Below are 24,980 nucleotides of genomic sequence, written 5' to 3'. Positions count from 1 at the left end.
TTTAGTTGGGCCCAGCCCAAACCTGTCCTAAACCCGGCCAGGCTCGGTCTATGGACACCTCTAGTGGGTGGGTCACGTTGTGCTACTACCAAACCGTGATAGATACAAAACTCAATACTCCATTTTCAACACAATTTCCTTCTATTTCTTTCCATTCTTTTCTCATATATAAATTATAAATAACCCTCATCTACCTCAACCCTAACCCTAACCCTAACCTTAACCCCAACCTTCTTATAGTTTCTTTTTCATTTTCTTTCTAATAACCCTATCATCTGGGTTGGACATGTCAATAATTGAGTATATTCTCAAACATGGTGGACAACAATGGCAAAGAACCGAGGCTTAGATAAGGGAAATGTATGAAACCTGGTTGGTAAAGCATAGCAAGGTTTACAATGCCTTGGGAGAAAAGGAAAAATGTTTCGAGATCTTTAAAGATAAACTCGGTTTAAGCAACGAACAAGTAAAATAACAAAAAAATTGAAAATATCGAACACAAATATTTTACGTGGAAAAACTCATCCGAAAAAGATAAAAAAACCACGGGTAAAGGTAATTTCACTAAAATGACATAAATAAATAGTACAAAAGATGGAGATAAAACTAAACCCAGAAACCCAAAATAAGAACCCTCAAAACGTAAACACAAAATTCTCTGAAAGCTTGTAAAAGTTAATACCTAAATGTGTAATGAGTTATTTTTTCTAAGGTGGAAAAAGAGCCTATATATAAGCTAAATTTGTAGGTCAAATAATATTAAAATAACCTACATTAATTAGAATTTATGTGGGAAACTAATATTAAAATAACCTACATTAATCAGAGTTTAAGTAAGAAACTAAAAATAGAGTTTAATTGGGAGAAGAAAAGCTGAAAAATACGAGGTATAACTCCACAAATCTCCACCTTGACTCTTATTTCCACAACGTCTTTTTTTCCAAAGTCTGCCATTGGCTTATCTAGAGCTATAGAGGATATTAACTGAGTCGAATTTGTTCTTAGAAGTTGAAAGACTAGTGCATTGCCAAATCAAAACTAACCATTGTCTGATTTCCACAAACGCAATGCCCTATATTTTCAAAACCTACACCCAAAAGAGAACCTCTCTTATATGAAATGGTCATACTTTTTCCCTCATATCACCAAGTTGTCTCTACTTCAAACGAGTCAACTTCGATTCCTTAACAAACAAGGGATGTCCTATTTCACCAGTCACCGATGATCCTTCCAGAACATAAAGACTGTCAATCTTATTACCTTTCATCAAAATAAGAGCCCCACATGATACCTTAATGTCATTTGACTCGATGTTAACTCTACAGCCCTTCAAGTCTAAAATTCCCAAAGAGATGAGATTTTTTTTTATATCAAGCACATGCTTGACATCTGACAGTGTTCTAATTATCTCGTCGTGCATCCTAATCTGAACAATACCAATACCAGTTACCTTACTGGGTAAACCATTCCCCATGTGCACAACTCTACTTTCAACTAAACTGTATGTAGAGAACTAGTCCTGTTGAGATACATATGAAAAGAACACCCCGAATTCAGGATCCACTTGGATGCAAGCTTGAAGCTTTTACTTGTTAACACCAACAAGAAATCATCACCCTTGTCATTGGCCAAATTAGCTCTAGCTAAATCTTCCTTGTTGCTCTCAGTAGCCCTTTCATTTCACAGTTTGTAACAATCTACCTTGACGTGACCTAACTTCTTATAATAGCGAAATCTCTAGTCTAGCTTCCTTGATGCTACCAAAATTGAGGTTTGTCTATCTGAACCAAACTCGTTGTCGAGTTTGTATTTACTCAACAAATGACCCTTCACATCCCCGAATGAGAGATTATCTCTGCCATAAATCAGAGTCTTTTTGAAAGACATGTATGAAAAGGGTAAAGAGCACAATAATAACATAGTCTGATCTTCATTGTCAATCTGAACACTAACATTCTTTAAACCATTCAAAATAGTAATAAATTGATTGATTAATTGGACCTCTAAGGTGTTCATTTTCGTCCATGTGAAATGTGTATAGATGTTGTTTCAACACCAATCGGTTAGCTAGAGACTTTGTCGCGTAGAAGGTTTCTAACATTTTCCATAAGATGAATTTTGTTTTCTATATCAAAACCTCCTGCAACAAATTATTTGTTAGACATAATTGAATCATTAATAGAGATTTTTTTATCTAACCTATCATAGTTTGATTATCCATGTCTTCAAGCTTCTTCTCTATAAAGACATTCTCAAAATCGCTCAGAATCAGAATTGTCGTCATCAGAACTTGCCACAGATTAAAATTTGTGATGCCATCGAACTTAACAATATCAAACATTATTATTGTCATTTCTGAACAGGTTGATTACAAAAATCGAACTAGTTCTGATACCATCTTGTTGGGGATAAACATGGTTTAAATAACGAACAAGTAACATAACAAAAAAATTAAAAAGATTAAACACAAATATTTTACGTGAAAAAAACCCTCCGAAGAGGATAAAAAGTCACGGGCAAAGATGATTTCACTAAAATGGCATAAACGAAGAATACAAAATATAGAGATAAAACTAAACTCCGAAACCCGAAATAAGAACCTTCAAAACATAAATACAAAATTCTCTAAAAGCTTATAAAAGTTAATACCTAAATGTTCAATGGGTTATTTTTCTAGGATGGAAAAATGTTCAATTTATAAGCTAAATTTATAGGTCAAAATATATTAAAATAACCTACACTAATAAGAGTTTAAGTGGAAAACTAAAAACAGAGTTTAACTAGGAGAAGAAAAGCTAAAAAATACAATGCGTAACTGCCAAAACATATGTAACACCTCTAACCCTCTTCGTCATCAGATTAGGGTCACGAGGATTTCTTTAGTGGTTTGTTTATTTGGTAAATGTTTAAATTATTTCCTTTAACATTTTAGAGATTCCTTGTAAATGTTAAATAAGGAACTAATCTTTACATAAGTGATTAAAGAATGGCTGGGCATATACTTTAGTCTTCTTTGTAGAAAAAAATTAGGTAAATACTGATGTGTTTACAAACCTTAAATTAGATATTTGATTGAAAAGAAAAAAAAAAGTAATCAGAATATAATTTGAAACTTAATATATAATATTTGAAAAATCTTTATTTTGAGTTCTTTTTAAAAAGTTTATCCCTCACTTTCAGGCACTTTTTAAACGATTTGATCATTATCTAAAGTTTTTTTTTGTCATAAGTGGATCATTATTTTAGGGTAAATTATTCAGTTAGTCATCTAATTTTCAGGACGCTTTCATTTTAGTTTCCTAAACGTTAAATCTCTAATGGCATTTGATTGTACATATCACATCAGGTTTACACTTTTATTTTGGTCACCTAACTTCCGGATCACTTTCATTTTGGTCACAAAAAAAATCTTTTAAAGTATTGGTCGGAGTAAACATAAAATAAAATCAAGTTAATTAAGTTGATTCCATTAAGGATAATATGAAAACATAATATTAAATATTAAATTTTATAAGGAGATTATATTAATTAATTTTAATATTATAGTAACAAATTGGTTGAATTATCAAGTGATAATTTTTTTTCAATAATTTATTTAATTTATTTAATTTAAAATTTAAGTACTGAAAAAAAAAGAAATTTACAACTTTCAACAATGGGATAATAAACAAGTACAATTTGAAAATTTTTAATGCATTATTTTAGGTTTTACCATTTTTTCATTTTAATCCTGAATTTTTTTTACCTCGATTAATACTTAAAAAAAGATATTTTTAGTGACCAAAATGAAATCGCTTTAAAAGTTGGGCGACTAAATTACAAGGAGCTAAAGTTGGGGGACAAAGTGGGTAGTTTACCCTTTATTTAGTGAAAAAGATGATGAACCTAAAGTTCCATAAGTGCCATCCACATGTCTGATATCTTCATCAGTTTCTTACAATCTGACCTTTCTCTGTGTTCTGAATCATTTTATTGAAAAGGAAAAAAATATGGGTGTTGACGCGACTGAGAATCCTAAGCTTCATGTTTTGTTCTTTCCTTTCATGGGGCACGGCCATATGATACCCATGGTTGATATGACCAAGCTGTTCGCTATGAGAGGTGTAAAGACAACCATCGTCACCACTCCACTCAATGTTCCTTTCATCTCCAGCACCATCGAAAGAAGCAAGAATTCAGGCTTCGATATCCACCTCAAAGTCCTTAACTTTCCTTGTGTTGAAGCTGGATTACCCGAGGGCTGTGAAAACTTTGATTCCATCCCAAGTTCCGAAGGAGTCAACTTGGATATGATTGCCAAATTCTTCAAGGCCGCAGATATGTTTGAACAACCCTTTGAGCAGCTCATACAAGAATGTAAACCAGATTGCTTGCTCGTCGATATGTTTTTCACTTGGGCCAGTGATATTGCAGACAAGTATGACATCCCCAGGTTGATGTTTAATGGTGGCAGTTTCTTGTCGTTGTGTATATCAGATTCTGTTAGTCTATATGAGCCACAGAAGAAAGTCAAATCAGGTTCTGAACCTTTTGTGTTTCCTAACGTTCCTGGTGATATTAAACTCACAAGAGATCAGATGGCTGTTATTTTTACACAAAATGAAGAAAATGAACTTACCAGGTCGGTTAAAAAATGGAGAGAAGCAGAGCTGAAAAGCTATGGGTTCATCGTCAACAGTTTCTATGAGCTAGAAGCCGCTTATGTCGATCACTACAGGAACGTTATAGGAAGAAAGGTATGGCATGTTGGCCCTGTTTCACTGTGCAATAGGGCCATTGAAGATAAATTAGATAGAGGGAAGAAACCATCGGTCGATGAACAAAAATGTTTAAGCTGGCTTGATTCTAAACAACCCAAATCGGTGGTTTACATATGTTTTGGAACTGCAGTCGATTTCAATACTGCTCAGTTAACGGAGATAGCTTTCGCCATTGAAGCCACAGGGCAGCACTTCATTTGGGTTGTGAAGAAAGAAAAGAGCAACAATGAAGAGGATTGGTTGCCTGAAGGGTTTGAGGAGAGAACGGAAGGCAAGGGGCTTATGATAAGAGGATGGGCACCACAAGTGTTGATTCTTGACCATGAAGCAGTTGGAGCTTTTGTGACTCATTGCGGATGGAATTCAACCCTGGAATGCGTCTCAGCTGGTTTGCCGATGGTGACGTGGCCAGTGTTCGCGGAGCAGTTTTACAATGAAAAACTGGTGACAGATGTTCTGAAGATTGGGGTGGGAGTTGGAACGAAAAAATGGAAAGAAGTGGTGGGGGATTTTGTGAAAAGAGATGCTATAGAGAAGGCGGTGAAGGAGATAATGGTGGGTGAAAAAGCAGAGGAAATGAGAAGCAGAGCCAAGGCACTAGGAGAAATGGCTAAAAGAGCTGTTGAAGAAGGAGGTTCATCCTTCCGTGATTTGAATGATCTGATTCAACAACTCAGCTCCCGACGCCGTTAAATGAATCATGAGTCACGCATATCATATTTGTAGTTCCAGGTTTAGTTGTCATTTCCTTCACGTTGGGAGGAATGGAATAGGACTTTAATGAAATAGAGTTGTAATCAATAATCAAATTATTTAGTTGAATGGAATGGAAGTGTAATTTTATTCTTAAGTTTGGTTGAATTGAATAGATCTGTAATAACATAAAGAAAAAATTGAAATGACCAAAGTACCTTTAACAACCCTACTGCTATTATTTTGTTGAATGAAATGAAATAGAGCTGTAATCTTATTCAAAGCATTTATTAAATTGTGCTTTGAACTCAGCATTGGCAAAACGGTTAGCAAGATGTTGTTTTTCATTATTTGAAATGTGTCACATGTATAATCTATGAGAAGATTCTTGGGAGGACAATCTCTATTGCTTTCATCATCGCTTGATCTTGATCAGTGAAAATACTCTTCGGTTGTCGATGGCTCATGGCTTCTAAAATATTTCAAATAGCCAAGTAAATGACTCAATGGTTTCATCCGATAAAAAAGCACAACCAAACAAAATATTATTCTAGTGATTGTTGATTCCGACAAATGGAGCACAAACCAAATTATACTTATTAGTTCTATACGTGGTATCAAACACAAGAACATCTCCAAAACAATCGTAATCCAATTTTGATCTTCCATCTCTCCAAACAAAAATTAGCTAGTCGATTATTCTGGTCCACTTGCATTGAATAGAAAAGCATAGGGTATTTAGCTTGCTTATATTTGAAAAAAATTGATAATGCTCTCTGCATCCCCTGCTTCAATTAGTTTCTCTCTTTCAATTTGCAAGAAATTATGACAATCTCATTTGGTAAATGTAATATTTTCAAACCCAATAACTTGTTTGTTTAATTCCTATAGCAGCCATTGAACGAATAACATCTCCATGTCCTTCCAAAATTTTTCTTCCTGATCTTAAATATATTCTTTCTTCTGAAGTTGCTAAGTGGTGATTATGATAATCATTAAAGTTAAGAAACAACCCAAACACCTTTTTCTATTGTAAAACGAATTTTAGCTTGACAACCCGTCCTTGTTTCTAGACGATTAAATTTTTTCACTTTGCCAACATCTTCGTGTTCATGATACCCAGATTTCAAGCATAAAAATTCACATTGTCTTATAGGCTCAGTCATGCTTCGTCTCTTATTTCCTCTTCGAATACTAAACCCCTTACTCAAAGCAAACTGATTATAAAGATTATAAGCCTCTTCTTCGGAATGCACTTTCAGTCCCACTTTTATTTCTTCAACGGAGTTATCTTTTTTCTCGACAAGATGAACTATTTCATCTTGATTTGTCTCCATAAATGAAAATTATAAATTAACAAAACCTGAGAATAAATTTTAATATATAATAAAAAAATCATGATAATACAAGAAATTATTAAAAAATTTAAAAGAACAATTAAAATCTAATAAAAACACCGCTTGAAAATCATAAAAAAAATTCAGTACGCTAAGTCATTATTATTAAAAATCACAATTATTTAAAAGATTCTAAATAGAACTATATTTCAAACAAATGAAAATCAAGTGGAAATACTTAACATCCCAAACTAAATCACCTAACCAGCCTTGAATAACCTAACATGTTGATCCAGTTGAGCATAATGCTAGAATTCACTAATTTTATCTAAATCTATTTAATTATATTGTATTACATGAAAAGCTACCTAAAGATTAGATCTTTGTTTTCTACTCAAGAATAGTTTAACCTATTCATTTAATTGTTAGGAACTAGCATTGACTTTTTTGCTCTCCTATCTATTTTAGCATAATAGGGAAAAAAAAACCTCACCTGTAAAATCGATTGCAGCAGCCACGCCGAAAAAACATAGCAAATCAGTAGAGGTTGCAAAGAGACGTGAAGAGGCAGCAAAGCAGTTGCCAAAAAACATAGCAGCAAGGGTTGCAGAGATACGTGAAGAGGCAAGAAAGCAGTTGCAGAAAAAAATAATAGTAGCAGGGGTTGCAAAGAGACGTGAAGAGACAGCAAAGCAGTTGCCAAAAAAATAGCAGCAAGGGTTGCAGAGATACGTGAAGAGGCAGCAAAGCAGTTGCAGAAAAAAATAATAGTAGCAGGGGTGGCAAAGAGATCATGAAGAGGCAGCAAAAAAGTTGCCAGAAAAAAAATAGCAGTACGGTAGAGATGTCATGTAAAAATTAGCTGACATGTCATTAAATGATTAAAAAATCTAATTAAATGAGTTGTAAATGACATGTAAAAATTAGCTGACATGTCATTAATTGATTGGGAAGTGACACAAATGACGTGGCATGACTGTTTCATACAATCCTTTCCCCTCCCTCAAATTCTCTCTCCATCTCACTTTGAAAGATGAACTGTTAATCTTTTTTCCAAAAAATCATCTTATTTCTTTTTTTTTTTAAATTCAAACTCTCCCTTTCGTTTTGAGAGATGAACCGTTCATCTTTGTTTTCAAAAAATCATCTTCTCTAGTTTCCTTTTTTAATTCAAACAGAATGTTCATTGTTTGGCAGAAAACATTTTATGAAAGTTCAGATTCTGGCAACGATCGCCGTCGCCTCTGCTACCACCCTGGTTGTGATCAACCCAGAAGAATCATCCAATTCTCCACTTTTTCTTTCCCATCTTAGTTTTTTTCCCTAAAATTCATCACAAAAGTTCAAATCTACAGAACTTACTTGTGGCTTTCACCACTCTTTTTTTCCGTCATCTGCTACTTTCATGTCAAAAATTTCTTCTTGCATGTTGTCATATGTTGCCATCAATTGCCGATGTTCACTCTCCTCTCTCGTGTCTCATTCCCTCAAAAATCCAGAAATTAGAAATTTTTTTTTCAGCTTCTGGTCGTCAACCACCATGCTCATCATTTCCATCCACTATTCACCACCAATTGAATACCCAAAAATTTAAAGAACTTCCATCTGCAATGAATGACTGTGAATTAACTCAATTAGAGTTTCTCTTTAATTTGCTCCAATTTTCCCTCGTGAGGATGTGTTGAATGATTTTTGTTATTACCATTTTTTTTTCCTTTTGGTTTTTGGTTGGGTTAAAAAGAAAATAATAGAAAAATATATATCCTGAGTTGCTTGAAATAGCCATTTAGAGGATGAAGTAAAGAATGGCTATTCAGGGGCATTTGGCCAACCAAACTAACAGAGAACAATTGCCCTCAGAATAGACACGAACCGGTTGGCTTTATAACCAACCAAACGTGCTATTAATTTTATAATATTATCTCATTTATAATTAAATATAAAAAATATTAAATATTAAATAACTTTATATCTACTTTTTACATAATATTAGCGACGGCCCCTTTTAACCTCTCGAGCAAATCAACTAATTAATATATTATTTCACAGCTTTTAATAATTATAATTGTCGAAACCGTTTTTGAAAAACAAAAATTTGGTTGTCGATTTTAAAAATAAAAATTGGAGTCGCCACCGATCCTTTATTAAGGTGTGATCGGCTCACCTTAAAATGATTTTGGTCTACGAATTTTGAGAAAACGAGTTTGGAAGTCAGTTACGCACGAGGAAGGGTTAGCACCCTCGTAACGCCCAAAATTGGTACCAAATTGATTATTTAATGTCTTAGTGTCGAAAGTTAAAAAAGATTTTAAAATAAGCTTGAATGATGAAACTTGCAAAAGGATAACAAATTGCTCAAGTCATGTAAAGAAATCGAGTCCCAATACGTTAGGGTACAATTCCTCATAATCCTCGAACTTTGAATATCACTTTTTATTTTATGCGAAAATCTTCATTTCGAGAAGGTAACATGCCACACCCAATACGTTAGGGCACGACAAATTAAGTTCCCAAAAATGATTTTTGGTGCTTGTGTATTTAAAATAAAGAATATCCTCGGTAATTTGAAATCAGCAAAGAAAATCAGAACCCAATACGTTATGGCTCAATTTTCCTCGACAATCCCAAAACCTTGAATATTGTTTTTTATTCACAAAAACTTATGAATTGAGAAAAATTGATTTTAAGGCTTTGATAAAACCAAAAAGAAATAATTTCTAAAAAGTATGTTGAAAACCTCAATGAACAATTATGAGGCAAATACTTTAATTTAAAGCATATATAAATAAATATTTACAAATATATATACAAGTACAGTAAGCAAATTTGCAGATATGTATACACATATACTTAACACACATACGATAATACGTATAAAATGATGGAATGCAATATATATATAAATGCATGTATGCGTGAATATGAAAATTGTAAAAAATAAAAAAAAATGTACATACGTTAATGCATATATAAGTGAACCAATAAAACAAAATTTATAATAATTTCTAAAAACATGTATATGTAAAAAATGCATATGAATTAGAAAATGTAGGCATATACACATATATATGTACATATTTATTTATATAAACTATGGGAGCAGAATATATAAAAATATATGAAATATGTGTATATAAGAACTAAAATATGTATGCATATATGTATCTATTTTAAAACATATAAGTATATATATGGAATATAAAATATGAGAAAGTTAAAAAACTGTAAAAAAAAGTTTTAAAAAAAATGTATGAATGCATGTGTTCATGAAAATTTAAAAACATATATGTATTAATTAAGCATTAAGATAGGCGTATATAATAATAATAATATTAATAATATCAATAAATAGGATAAAATAAAAATGATATAGCATAATTATGATAAAAACAAAAAAAATGGATTAAATTGAGTTAAAAACGAAGCAATGGGGCGAATTTAAAATAAAATTTAAAAAAGGGCCCACTCGAAAGCGCGCGTAACAATGGAGGACCAAAAGGGAAATTATCCCATCCTTCCCAAAACGCTGCGCATCAATGGGTTAAATTGGAACACACAAAAAAATGCGACTCAATTTGCAAAAAGAACAAATCGGTTTGACTGAAGCAAGTCACAAAAAACAGGGGCCAAATGCGCAATTAGACCTTAAAAGCCAAACGCGCGGATCCTCCCCTTCGGGTCGGGTCAGCGCGCGGGTCAAGGCCTGGACAAAACGGCGCCGTTTTACTCTGCTATTTAAAGCAGTATTTTTTAAAAAAAATCAATTTGCAGCAGAATAAAAAGAAAAAAAATGAAAGGAAGAAAAAAATTTTCCTCTGCTAGGGTTTCGCCTCAGTCCCTTGCGCCGCCGTTCGTCCGCCGTGGTTTCATCGCAACCAGTGGCCGGAGGCGCGCCAAACTGGGTTTTTTAACCCTTTTTCGAGCCAATCTGAGGGCGAGGTAAGCCTCTCTCCCTTTTCTTTTACTTTTGTATGCACAGAAACTAAACAAAAATAAAAAAAACTAAAGAAATTTTAATAAATCACCTTAAAACTGATATTTGCTTTCTATTGATTTTTCTCTCTGATTTTCATGTATTTCTCTTTATCCTTTTAGTACCTAGGTCCAGGCTTTTTATAGCCGAAAAAATAAAAATAAAAAAACCAAAGAAATAACACAACACAGTTGTGTTCCTGTTATTTTCTCCTTTTTTACGCTTTTCTCTTTCGTTTACTCGTTCTTTGCATCTATTTTTCCATTTGTTGCGCAGATTCGGCCAATTGAAGATGTACGTGGGACACGTACGTGCGCAAAGGGTGGTGGTACAGTGCTGATGTGCGGCGGCTAGGGCTGAAGGTTGTATGCTGCTATGGTTCTATTTTTTTGAGGGGGTTAAGGCTAGGGTTTAATTTGGGCTTTGTAAAAATTGGGCTGTGTCCCATTATTTATTCCACACGGGCCTGGGCTAATTTGGGCCTACTACAGCTGCCCCTCTTTGCTCGTAGTCGTGTAACGGGAACAGAGCAAAGACTACAAGGCCCAATTGTGCCCGGTCCTACTAAGCCTCGATTTCTTCAGTGCTTTAGGTAGCATCATTCCTTCCTACTGCATCTTCAGAGGTATAGGAAACAGTGCTTTGATCCACTCCACTGCAACGTCAGGGAGATAGGATTCGTACCTTGTGGCTTCTCAAAAGAACAAAATTTACTATCTTTAGTCTGCTCCACTATAACTTCAGGGAGATAAGACTTATAGCTTCAACTTGTTCTGCTACAACTAAAAGATAAATCTTGACGCGACCTGCTCTACTGCAACTTCAGAGAGATGAGATCTGTGGTCTTAATCCACTCCATTGCAACTTCAAAGAGATAGGAATACTTGCTTCAATGTACTCCATTGTAACCTCAGGGAGGTAAAATCTGCAATCTTCGATCTATTCCACTACTGCCTAAGGAGATGAGATCTGTAGTCTTCAATCTATTCCACTGTTGCCTAGGAAGATAGAATTACTGGCTTCAATTTACTCCATTGTAACCATAGGGAGGTAAAATCCATCATCTTTAATATGTTCCACTACTGCTTAGGGAGAAAAGATCTGAAATCTTCCATCTATTCCACTTCTGCCCAGGGAAGTAGAATTACTGGCTTCAATGTACTCCACTGTAACCACAGGAAGGTAACATTCACCCTCTTTGATCTGCCTCACTACTGCTTAGGGAGACAAGATCTGTAATTTTCAATCTATTCCACTGCTGCCCAGGGAAGTAGAATTACTGGCTTCAATGTACTCCACTGTAACCACAGGGAGGTAAAATTCACCATCTTTGATCTGTCCCACTACTGGAGACAATATCTGAAATCTTCAATCTATTCCACTGCTGCCCAGGGAGATAGAATTACTGGCTTCAATATACTCCACTGCAACTTCAGGGAGGTAAAATCCGCCATCTTTGATCTGTCCCACTACTGCTTAGGGAGACAATATCTGAAATCTTCAATCTATTCCACTGCTGCCCAGGGAGATAGAATTACTGGCTTCAATATACTCCACTGCAACTTCAGGGAGGTAAAATCCGCCATCTTTGATCTGTCCCACTACTGCTTAGGGAGACAATATCTGAAATCTTTAATCTATTCCACTGCTGCTCAGGGAGATAGAATTACTGGCTTCAATATACTCCACTGCAACTTCAGGGAGGTAAAATCCGCCATCTTTGATCTGCTTCGTTGTCTATGCAGGAAGGCAAGATCTGCTATCTTCAACCTGCTCCACTGTCTCCGAGGGAGGCGAGGTTAGTGTCTTCGATCTGCTTCACTGTCGATGCAGGAAGGCAATATCTGTTATCATCACTGATCTGTTCTCTGGGGAACTTGACCTGTATAATGAACCTAATTATGCCTAATGATTAGGATGACATGATCAAAATGAATCAAATGCTCCTAACTAGACATATATGAATGACATTTGAATGAATGCAGAATGTCATTTTTCGAGAATGATTCCTCCTTGCCACTTAGGGTATCATTACTCAAAGTTTATTTAAAGTTTCATTGCTAATGTGCTATAACGCCTGCTTGCTCGGCTGGCTTCTCCAAAGAAACACTTGACTAGATTGCCCCCACTGTAAACCTCCAAGTTTGATCCACTGGGATGCAAAATTTGTATCATCTTTTCACTATAACCCAAGGGTTGAAAAACATGACTTCTCGATCTTCTCTTATCACAATGTGAAACACTTTGGCCCTCTATGCCATTCTCAGGGTGTCATACCAAATGCCTATGCACAAATTAATGTTTTTTCCTTCGAGGAAACCTCTTCTTATTGTAAGGTGATCATTGTTTGCTTGCTCATTGACGCTTTGTCGCCAACACGAAATCTTGTCATTTTGTTTTCGACAAAAAAATTTAAAGGGATAGTCTTAATTTAGACTCTTCCTTTGTGCGTTCTAAACAATAGTCCTGTTTAAGGTTCCTATATTATTCAGAGACTTCTAGAGTAATATGAAAAACTTCCCTTGTGAAAATTTTATTAGTCCATTAATCATTATTCTAATGCAACATGCTTGCAAAAAAAATCATGGATAAGAATTGAGTTGGTTCTGAGCATAGCTCGAAATGAATAAGTTGTCAAAGATAATAAAGATGGATAACAAAGAAATTGATTTAGGAATGCATATCTTGGAAATGAATAAAAATTGGGCTGTGTCCCATTATTTATTCCACACGGGCCTGGGCCAATTTGGGCCTACTACAATAATCATTGTATTAATTAATTTCAATATTATCTCTAAATTGGGTAATTCATCTTAATTCCATATTCTCATCCTTTTTCTCTACATATAAATAAAATACATTCAAATGGTATATATATATTATAAGGTTGTGGCTAAATAATAATAAAAACATTCATGTTCACATTACAATTTTTTGACATATAATATATTCTATTTCAAGTATTTATTTTTAAATTGAATAAATTATTCTTTTACTTATTGCCTTCTAATTTTTTAAGTTATTTCAGGCTTTAAATATATTTTTTTAGCATTTTTTATATATTAAATATAAAGTTTTTTTAAATATATTATCTCTTGCCGATTGAGTTTTTTTTTAATATATAAAGTTTTTTGTGCTGATTAGGTATTAGCTCAATTGGGATGGGCATTGTTACCAATGCAGAAGGACGTGAGTTTGAATGCGCTAAAGCGCATTATCCTCTTATTTAGAGGTTGGGGAAGGACTATGAGTAGTTCTAAGCATTGTGTTAAAAAGAGCAGATATGATCAGAATCTATAGTGATATTGTTAAAAAAATTATTAATTTTAAAATATAGTTTTAAAAGGACATATATTAATAGCATTTACCAAAGATAATTATAAAATATCAAATTTTAACATTAAAACAAATTCCCCTATCTCCTATATTCAATATTATATAAAAACATTAAAATAAAATAATTTCCCGATATATATAAAATAAATAACCTATAAAAATATTAGTAATATTATTTAAATTATACTGAATTATATTATTATTCAAATTATAAATGAATTTTTGTATTATTTTAATATTAAAGATTTTAAAGATTAAATAACATTAATATACATATTCTAAATTATTTATATATTTAAAATATTCTGTAATTAAATTACTTTCTCAATTTATTAATTTTTTTAGTACATTCATTAATGATGTTAAACAAAATTTAATGTTAAATAATTATAAAATTAATATACGCAATTAAATCGTGCACCGCACAAAAATAAAAATTAATTAAATTTATTTCAACAATAATATGGTTAATCGAGTTTTGGTTTTCATCTAAATGGGAAAATGGCTTCCACACCAAACCTATACCTAAATGAAAGCAATAAATGAAACCTTATCCAAGTATAATAATACGAAAAAAGAGCTTTCAAAATATAGTTGGTCATGGGTGGGTGGTAGACTTATTTATGTCCATTAGAGGGTCTGGATAAAAATATAGGCCCGGAAAATAAGCTTGGATATAAGAATGAGGCCCGTTTTAAAAATGAGTCAGGCTTCGGACAATAATTTTTTATCCTGGGCCCAGCCGATTTTAGTAACCTAAAATTTTTACCCTTATTCCCACTTCCCAACAGACCCAGTCTCGATATTCCCCTTTCCCTTTTCAATCCTTATTTCCCCTTAATCCCTAATCCTTAAATTTTTTTTGTTGCTTCTTGCTTCTTTTTTGCTTGTTTCTTGCTTCTCCTCCTTCTACTGCTTTTCACTTGTTTTTTCGCTACTGCCGTCATTGCTGTTTCTCTTCCTTTTGTTGTTTTCGCTTCTTGCTTCTTCTCTAGTCGTTGCTATTGGTTTTCACTTCTCTGCCTTCTACAACTTTGTCGCTGCTTATTTGTCTCCAATTATCATAAAAACATCAATTTTAAAAATTAAATACAATGAAAATACTTTTTGTATCATTATCAATATTGTTAAGAATATCACGATTCCACTCACATTTAAACACTTTCGATCATTGTTTATCTTTATTTATTTATTTATTTATTTCCACAGTCTTTTTATTAATTAACAAAATTATATAAATTTTCCTTTTTTTTCACAAGCTAATTTCCAGCTTTATTTCCAGATTGAAAAAAAATATTTTGTTGATGCATGTATTGAACTACATCAATCATGGTATTATGCTTAGATGCTTGTATTAAACATTTGAATCGCATCAATTATGTTTTTTTTTTACTTAAATCCTTTATGTTTTTTTTTTACTTAAATCCTTTGTGGTAACTCATTTGCATTGATTATGGTATTATGCTTAGATGCTTGTGTTGAACATTTGAACTGCATCAATTATGTTTTCTTTACTTAGATGCCTTTGTGGTAACTCATTTGCATTGATTATGGTATTATGCTTAGATGCTTGTATTGAACATTTGAATTGCATCAATTATGTTTTTTTTACTTAGATGCCTTTGTGGTAATTCATTTGCCTCTTTTTAATAAGTTTTCATCCAATTTTTAATATTTGTTAATATAATTTAATAATTTTTGGGAATTGTTTGTTTTAATTTTATAGTTTATTTGGTATATTTTTTTAAAAAATTATTTTATGTAATAAAATATTTTTAAAAAAAAGGGTCGGACCGGACCTGGGTTAAGCATATATAATATAAGTCAGGCTTGGACAAAAATATCAACTTGTTTTTCAGGTCGGACCTACCAATCGAGCCTGAAATTTTAGTTGGGCCCAGTCTAAACCCAACTTAAACCCGGCCAGGCTCGGTCCATGGACACCTCTAGTGGGTGGGTCACGTTGCGCTACTGCCAAACCGTGATAGATACAAAACTCAATACTCCATTTTCAACACAATTTCCTTCTATTTCTTTCCACTATTTTCTCATATATAAATTATAAATAGCCCTCATCTACCTCAACCCTAACCCTATCCCCAACCTTCTTGCAGTTTCTTTTTTCATTTTCTTTCTAATAACCCTATCATCTGGGTTGGACATGTCAATAATTGACTATATTCTCAGACATGGTGGACAACAATGGCAAAGAATTGAGGCTTAGATAAGGGAAATGTATGAAACCTGGTTGGTGAAGCATAGCAAGGTTTACAATGCCTTGGGAGAGAACAAAAAATGTTTCAAGATCTTTAAAGATAAACCCGGTTTAAGCAACGAACAAGTAAAATAACGAAAAAATTACAAATATTGAACACAAATATTTTATGTGGAAAAACCCATCCGAAAAAGATAAAAAACCACGGGTAAAGTAATTTCACTAAAATGATATAAACGAAGAGTACAAAAGATGGATATAAAACTAAACCTGGAAACCCAAAATAAGAACCCTCAAAACGTAAACACAAAATTCTCTGAAAGCTTGTAAAAGTTAATACCTAAATGTGTAATGGGTTATATTTTTTAGTGTGGAAAAAGGGGCTATTTATAAGCTAAATTTATAGGTCAAATAATATTAAAATAACCTACATTAATTAGAGTTTAAGTGGGAAACTAATATTAAAATAACCTACACTAATCAGAGTTTAAGTGGGAAACTAAAAACAAAGTTTAATTGGGAGAAAAAAAGCTAAAAAATACGAGGTATAACTTTACAAATCTCCACATTGACTCGTATTTCCACAACTTTTTTTTTCCAAAGTTTGTCATGGGCTTATCTTGAACTATACATGATATTAACTGAGTTGAATTTATTCTTAGAAGCTGAAAGACTTCTAGTCTTCGACTTGTGCATTACCAAATCAAAACTGACCGTTGTCTGGTTTTCACAAATGCAATGCCCTATATTTTCAAAACCTGCACCCAAAAGAGAACCTCTCTTATATGAAATGGCCATACTTTTTTCCTTCATATGACCAAGTTGTCTCTACTTCAAACGAGTCAACTTCGATTTCTTAATAAACAAGGGATGTCCTATTTCACCAGTCACCGTTGATCTTTCCAAAACATAAAGACTGTCAATCTTATTACCTTTCATCAAAACAAGAGCCCCACATGATACCTTAATGTCGTTTGACTCGATGTTAACTCTACAGCCCTTCAAGTCTAAAATTCCCAAAGAGATGAGATTTTTCTTTAAATCAGGCACATGCCTGACATCTGACAGTGTCCTAATTATCCCGTCGTGCATCCTAATCTGAACAGTACCAATACCAGTTACCTTACTGGGTAAACCATTCCTCATGCGCACAACTCTACATTTAACTGAACTATATGTAGAGAACCAGTCCCTGTTGAGATACATATGGAAAGAACACCCCGAATTCAAGATCCACTTGGATGCAAGCTTGGAGCTTTTACTTGTTAACACCAACAAGAAATCATCACCCTTGTCATTGGCCAAATTAGCACTAGTTAAATCTTCCTTGTTGCTCTTAGTAGCCCTTTCATTTCACAGTTTGTAACAATCTACCTTGACATGACCTAACTTCTTATAATAGCGAAATCTCTAGTTAGCTTCCTTGATGCTACCAAAATCGAGGTTTGTCTATCTGAACCAAACTCATTGTCAAGTTTGTCTTTACTCAACAAATGACCATTCACATCCCCGAATGAGAGATTATCTCTGCCATAAATCAGAGTCTTCTTGAAAGACTTGTATGAAAAGGGTAAAAAACACAATAATAGCGTAGCCTGATCTTTATTGTCAATCTGAACACTAACATTCTTTAAATCATTCAAAATAGTAATAAATTAATTGATGTGACCTCTAAGGTGTTCATTTTCGTCCATGCAAAATGTGTATAGACGTTGTTTCAACACCAATCGATTAGCTAGAGACTTTGTCGTGTAGAGGATTTCTAACATTTTCCATAAAGTGAATTTTGTTTTCTCCATCAAAACCTCCTGCAACAAATTATTTGGTAGACATAATTGAATCATTAATAGAGATTTTTTATCTAACCTATCCTATTTTGATTTATCCATGTCTGCAAGCGTCTTCTCTATAAAGACCTTCTCAAGATCGCTCTGAATCAAAATTGTCGTCATCAGAACTTGCCATAGATTGAAATTTGTGATGACATCGAACTTATCAATAACAAACATTATTATTGTCATTTCTGAACAAGTTTACAAAAATCGAACTAGCTCTGATACCATTTTATTGGGGATAAACATGGTTTAAGCAACTAACAAATAAAATAACAAAAAAATTAAAAAGATTGAACACAAATATTTTACGTGAAAAAACCATCCGAAGAGGATAAAAAATTATGGGCAAAGATGATTTCCCTAAAATGGCATAAACGAATAATACAAAATATAGAGATAAAACTAAACTCCGAAACCCGAAATAAGAACCTTCAAAACGTAAATACAAAATTCTCTAAAAGCTTGTAAAAGCTAATACCTAAATGTTTAATGGGTTATTTTTCTAGGGTGGAAAAATGGCCTATTTATAAGCTAAATTTGTAGGTCAAAAAATATTAAAATAACCTACACTAATAAGAGTTTAAGTGGGAAACTAAAAATAGAGTTTAACTGGGAGAAGAAAAGCTGAAAAATACGAGGCATAACTGCACAAAACATATGTAACACCTCTAACCCTCTTCGTCATCAGGTTAGGGTCACGAGGATTACTAACAAATCGAAACAAATAATCAATCATAATTAAACATGTAAGCTAGCCATTAACATTATAATATACAATGGTAGGTCACGATAATCTAATACTTTCATACTGGAATCTTATACCATCGAATAAATAGTCATGCTATGCAATGCTAAATTTGGTCTTCCACTATCTGCACTCTTATCACTATTTATCTTTTCTTGAATGCTAGAAGTTCGTCACATAATAAAACTATTCCAATTATTAGCATTAGAGTATTGGTCCATATTCCGACTATTTTTTTTATCTTCGATGATATTAGTAGAATGCACTTAATTTAGGTTTGTTAATCCATCCTAATTCAGAGTAAAAAATACTCTTACATCCCCTATTTCGAGTTTACGGGACCCTAAACATAGTTTAAAAACAGCCAGGGACTAATTTGAAATAATTTTAAAAGTTTAGGGTTATTTTCTAAAATTCCTAAAAATAGAGGATACACGGTCGTGTGGTCAAGCCGTGTGGAATGCCCCAGGCCATGTGACTCTCGAAGTTAGGACACACAGCCGTGCCCCAACTCGTGTAACTCACTGACTTGGGTCACAAGCCCATGTGTGACACACGGCCGTATGGCAGATCGTGTGCACCAAAATGTACCTTAAAACTCAAGTTTACCATTTCCTACTTAATTGGGCACTAAGCAACTCAACTACCAATCATTTAACCTTCTCAAAACACGATTAAATATGCTCAAGATATACCAAAACCATCACCTAATATGCCTAACCAATGTACCCTCATTGGTACCACATTTCATATATTTAAACATTTCAACAATGCATCAATCATTCAAGACTTTCATCCATACCAAATTTGCCAATATTGAACTAACATCTAGCTACTTAGGATATCAAGCTTTAAAACTAATACACATACCACAACATTAACTAAACTACATACCAAAACATAGCTTAAACCACAACTATATATACAAGTGACCATTAATTCACCTTAAACCAAAATAACATCACATTAACAAGCCAACTGTCAATCAAGACTTCTTAGGTATATGTCATTACAAAATAAGATATCACCACACTTGAGCTCGGGATTTCTTGTTTTGATGCTGAGTCGGCGATAAGTCGAAGAGTACCTAGCTTGCGCACGGAAAATAAAACTGCATGTTGAGTATAACTTAGTGGTATTTCTATAATCCGAACAATTTAATTTAATATGAGTAATCAAAATGTGAGAATGCAACAAGAAATATTATGCACTTATGTTTCGAATCAATAATATGAAATTTCTCATTCTTTATTACATCCTCTAAATTCCACATATTCATATATATATCAAAGGCATTTCATATAACATTTGAATATTTCAACTCATACAATGGCATGATTCATCTTTTTTTATCAATACTTGAATTCATTTCAAGTTTCACATCTCATTTCATCATTTCATATTACATTTCTTATCTCATATTCATTTTTCAATTTTGCCATTTCAATATTTTCTTATCTTGTATTCATTTCTCATCTTCACCATTTCAAAATCAATAACATATTTTATTATTTAATTTTCTCCTATTAACATGACTCGCACTTGGACGGATACACGGATCCAACCAACACACCAGTTTGATACCTAGTGCCTCATCGGATAAATTTGAAATAATAACTGCGTCCAACGTTATATAAATTGACACCCAGTGTCTCATTGGTTAAAGAAAAGCAAATTGCCACCCAGTGCCTCATCGACTCGAGGTCGAAGAAATTTATGAACTCTTCATATCCTATGGCATGCCATCTATATCTGACTTAGCCCGAAACAGTTAATAGGGTTTTACTTTACTTTCAATACAACCAATGTCTCAATTTCATGAATGTATATCATCACATATAAGCATATATTCAATTTGATAATAATCACATTTTCTCAATACACATATATTCAATTCAACAGTCATAAAACACCATATTTTATGATATTCATAATCGAGTCATTTTAATCATCATTTGATTTATTTTAATCCAATGTTCAAAAGTTCTCACCTCCTCTTGTACAATGCACAATAGTTCAAAATGCAACAATTTACTAGAGTTCAGATTATAGAAACACAAGCCGTGAATTCTGAGTTATTCGACGTCGATTTTATCCTTCCCTTTTTACTCGAGGATTCCAGTACGACCTTAGCTACGGAATAAAATAATTAAAATACATTAATATTGCACAACTCAATTTCACATTAAATTTCAATTTTCACACTATATTTTGCTTATTCTTCAATTTAGTCTCTAAATCGAGACTAGTTTTTAGCCTTCACATTTAACTTTATATTTTTCTACTAATTTAACTCTAAACTAAATTTAGCTCCCTATTTTTCAATTCGAACCCTTAATTTCAATTTTTTCTTAATTTAGTCCCTATTGCTCAAAATCAACAATTTATTTCACAATTTAGTCATTTTCCATTTCTACTTAAAAATCTATTTATTTTATCCTTAATACTTAAACTATTCAACAATGTTAATATCTAAAATCTTGAACAATACTAAAAATTACAACATGGGTCGGGTAGCACTAGGTATCAAGATTCCAAAAACATAAAATTTACAAAAAAATTGACTAAATTGCACTAACCAATTTGAGCTTCAACCCCCTTTCGTTATCTTTTTCTTTTCTTTCTTTTCTAATTTGCATGCAATCATCTTTCCTTTCACTTTCCTACTATTTCTTTTATTATGTTTCTATATATAATATAATTTACATACATTTTATACCATTTATTTATTATAACATACACATGTATATAAAGTAATATACACAACATAAATTATTAACGCCACCCACCACATTAAATAAATGCTTATTTGTTATCTTTGTCCTTTTAGTTTATTTCAATTTATAATTCAACTTTTAACTCATACTCGATTTAGTCATTGTACTTTAACAACTCCTAATTTCACGAAATTTACTTAACCAAAACCTAATTCACTTCTAACTAACCTCGTAAATATTTAGTAGAAATATTTACGGGTTCATTTAACGGTAACAGAGTTTCGAATCTCACTTTCTGTCACCCCGACTATCAGATCGTTACAGCATAACTCAATTAACCAAACATATAAGGTTGGCCTTAATAGGTTTGCAGATTTGACCAACAAAGAATGCAAGGTTATGTATTTAGGTATCAAGAGTAGTCGAAAAACCCAACCACTTATGCTTACAGGGAAGAACAAGAGTCGTAGGTACACATTTAAGGTTGGTGATGATTACTTGATTTTGTAGATTGGAATGAGAAAGGTGTCGTCATCCCTGTCAAGGATCAGAACCAATGTGGTAAGTTATCTTTTTTGACATTATTGTTGCTGACTTGTTACATTGCTATGTTCTCCATGTTTGAATGATTATTTTTTTATTTTGAATGAAATGAGTTGTTAAGCGTCTTAACTGTTGCTGCAGTGGAAAGGATAAGCAAGATTGTAACTGATGATCTCATCTCATTGTCGGAGCAGGAACTAGTAGACTACGATACATTGTAGAACGAAGGATGCAATAGAGGTCTCATGGATAGTGCCTTTCAATTCTTTATTAAAAATGGTGGCATCGACACAGAAGAGGATTACCCTTGCCGTGCTTTTGAGAATTTACATATTTTTCAACCTCAAATAAGACACTTTTATGCTGGTGTCTCATGGTGTTCTTCATTCAGATTGGTTAACCTCTTTTAGTTTCTGTTCATCCTTTCAGAAAAATGCACGTATTGTTTCCACAGATGGATATGAAGACGTTCCTAAAAACGATGAGAATTCATTGAAAAAGGCTATGGCAAATTGATCAGTTAGCAGAGGCAGATTTAGGGGGTTGGCAAGGGCACCGACCCCCCTAAAATGTAAAATTACTATTTAGGCCCTTAATTTTTTTAAAAAATTTTAAATTAGTAAATGTAAAATTACACTTCGGCCTCTGCTAAAATTATAAAAATTTGATTTAATCCTTCAAAAATTATAAAGATATAGACTATAAAAAATTAAAATTTTATTTGGCCCCCCTAAAAATTTGTTCTGGCTTCGCTCCTATCAGTCAGTGTTGGCATTGAAGCTGGTGGCAGGGCCTTCCAGCTCTACCAATCGGTAAATAGTTGAAACAATGATTGTTAACTAGTGCTTGTCTCGTTACTGTTGAATTTTCAAGCTTATATAAAAAAAAGCATTACACTTTTTTTGTGTGTTTTCAGGGTGTATTCTCTGATGACTGCAAAATAGACTTAGACCGTGGTGTTGTTATCGTGCGATATGACACAGAAAATAGTATGGATTACTGGATAGTAAGGAATTCGTGGGGTTCAAACTGGGCAGAGAATGGATACATCAGAATTGAAATTAATGTGGTTGGCCATTCCAATAGAAATTGTAGCATTGCAGTATGGCATCATACCCCATCAAGAAAGGACAGAACCTCCCTAAACCAGCGCCCTTTGCACCTTCACCTGTCAAGCCCTCGACAGTTTGTGATGAATACTACACATGCTATGCTAGAAGCACTTGCTATTGCATGTATGCCTTAGTAAATACTGTTTTGTGTAGGGCTACTGCCCAATTGAATTCTGTGATGGTCACTATAGTTGCTACCCTCTGAGTTACCCCATCTATGGCCTTACAGCTAGAACATGCCTAATGGTAATTACAATTGCATTTAAATTATAATACTCAGACTCAAATGTAAATGTCGGCCATGGATATTTTTCTAATTCTTTCCAAATACATATATTGATATCAATATTAGAACGTGTTGGAATTAAGTGACTCGAATCCTTATTTAAATAAAATATAGTGATAAAATAAAATAAATGTAAAATCCATATAGAACTAAATTTCTTTTATTTTATTTTAAAATAATGTTGTTCAAACCTTATTAAACTACATCTATTTGATATTGATTAGAATAAGGTGTTTCAATCTTACTACACTCCTATTAGAATATGGTTTTACAAGCATATAAATAGACATAGTCTACTCCTCTTATAATCATTCGAATTCGACATAGTAAATTTTTTTCTCCTCTGCCTGTAATTTTTTCCACGAAAAGTTTTTACGTAAAAATCTATGTTTTCTTTATTTTTCTTTCTCTTTTATTTGCGATATATTGTAATTACCAATATTATATTTTTTACAAATTTGTATCAGAGCTTCCGGGTTATTCATCTTAATCACGGTAATGACGTCTTTGAAGTATAAAATTTTATTGTTGGATCGCAACACTAGATTCGTGTTATGGCAGATAAAGATACAAGTAGTTCTTACACGGATGGACTTAGAGGAAGCCTTGCTAGGGGTAGATAAGATGTTTTCGACATTGACGGAGGAAGAGAAGAAGTGTAAGAATCGAAAGGCGTTAACACAGTTACATCTGCATTTGTCTAACGAAATTTTGCAAGATGTGATGAAGTAGAAAACTGCTGCTAGATTATGGAAGAGGCTAGAACATATGTATGTCGAAAACTCTAACCAGCAAGCTGCATATGAAGTAGCGTCTTAATGCTCATCATTTGGAAGAATGTGCGTCTGTGTACGAACACTTAATAGTGTTTAAAGAAATTATCTCAAACTTGGAGGTCATAGAGGTTTAGTATGATAAGGAAGATCTAGGGTTGATTCTACTTTGTTCGTTGCCCTCGTCTTATTCAACCTTTAAAGACACGATTTTATATAGTCATGAGTCTCTCACAGTTGATGAAGTTTATGATTCTTTGACCTCGTATGATAAGATGAAGCATCTTGTGGTTAAAACCAACTCTTAGGGAGAGGGTCTCATTGTTCATGGGAGACAAGATCGGAATGCTAATGATGATCATGGAAGGACATAAGAACGAAATCCTCACAGTAAATCTAAGGGTAGATCGAAGTCTTCAAACAGAGGTAAAACTTGTAACTTTTGCAAGAAGAAATGACACATTAAATCTGAGTGCTATCAGCTACAGAACAAGATCAAAAGGGAGGCTGTGAATTAAAAAAGAAAACAACCAGAAAATTCTAGTAAAGCTGATGTTGTAAAAGACTGCAACGATGGTGAACTTCTAGTCGTTTCTGTCAACAATTCTAAAGTGAATGAGGAGTGGATCCTTGATTCAGGCTACACCTTCCACAT

General features: G+C 33.3%; 1 protein-coding gene and 1 pseudogene across 1 annotated transcript; both read left to right on the top strand.

Moving 5' to 3' along the window:
- The first annotated feature begins 358 nt into the window (after positions 1–358).
- LOC107955928 (probable cysteine protease RD21B) lies at positions 359–23,419 on the top strand (annotated as a pseudogene).
- On the top strand, positions 3,687–5,610 carry LOC107953382 (scopoletin glucosyltransferase). The gene has a single exon (XM_016888679.2). It carries the CDS (start codon positions 3,990–3,992, stop codon positions 5,451–5,453), a length of 1,464 nt encoding a protein of 487 aa, XP_016744168.1. The 5' UTR covers positions 3,687–3,989; the 3' UTR covers positions 5,454–5,610.
- Positions 23,420–24,980: the final 1,561 nt, after the last annotated feature.

The sequence above is a fragment of the Gossypium hirsutum genome, chromosome D12 (genome assembly GCF_007990345.1).
Source record: "Gossypium hirsutum isolate 1008001.06 chromosome D12, Gossypium_hirsutum_v2.1, whole genome shotgun sequence".
Classification (NCBI taxonomy): domain Eukaryota; kingdom Viridiplantae; phylum Streptophyta; class Magnoliopsida; order Malvales; family Malvaceae; genus Gossypium; species Gossypium hirsutum.
This window is presented reverse-complemented; position numbering and strand designations above follow the sequence as displayed.

Excerpts from the sequence above, each read along its gene's own strand:
- LOC107953382 (XM_016888679.2), top strand. The coding sequence starts at position 3,990 with ATGGGTGTTGACGCGACTGAGAATCCTAAGCTTCATGTTTTGTTCTTT.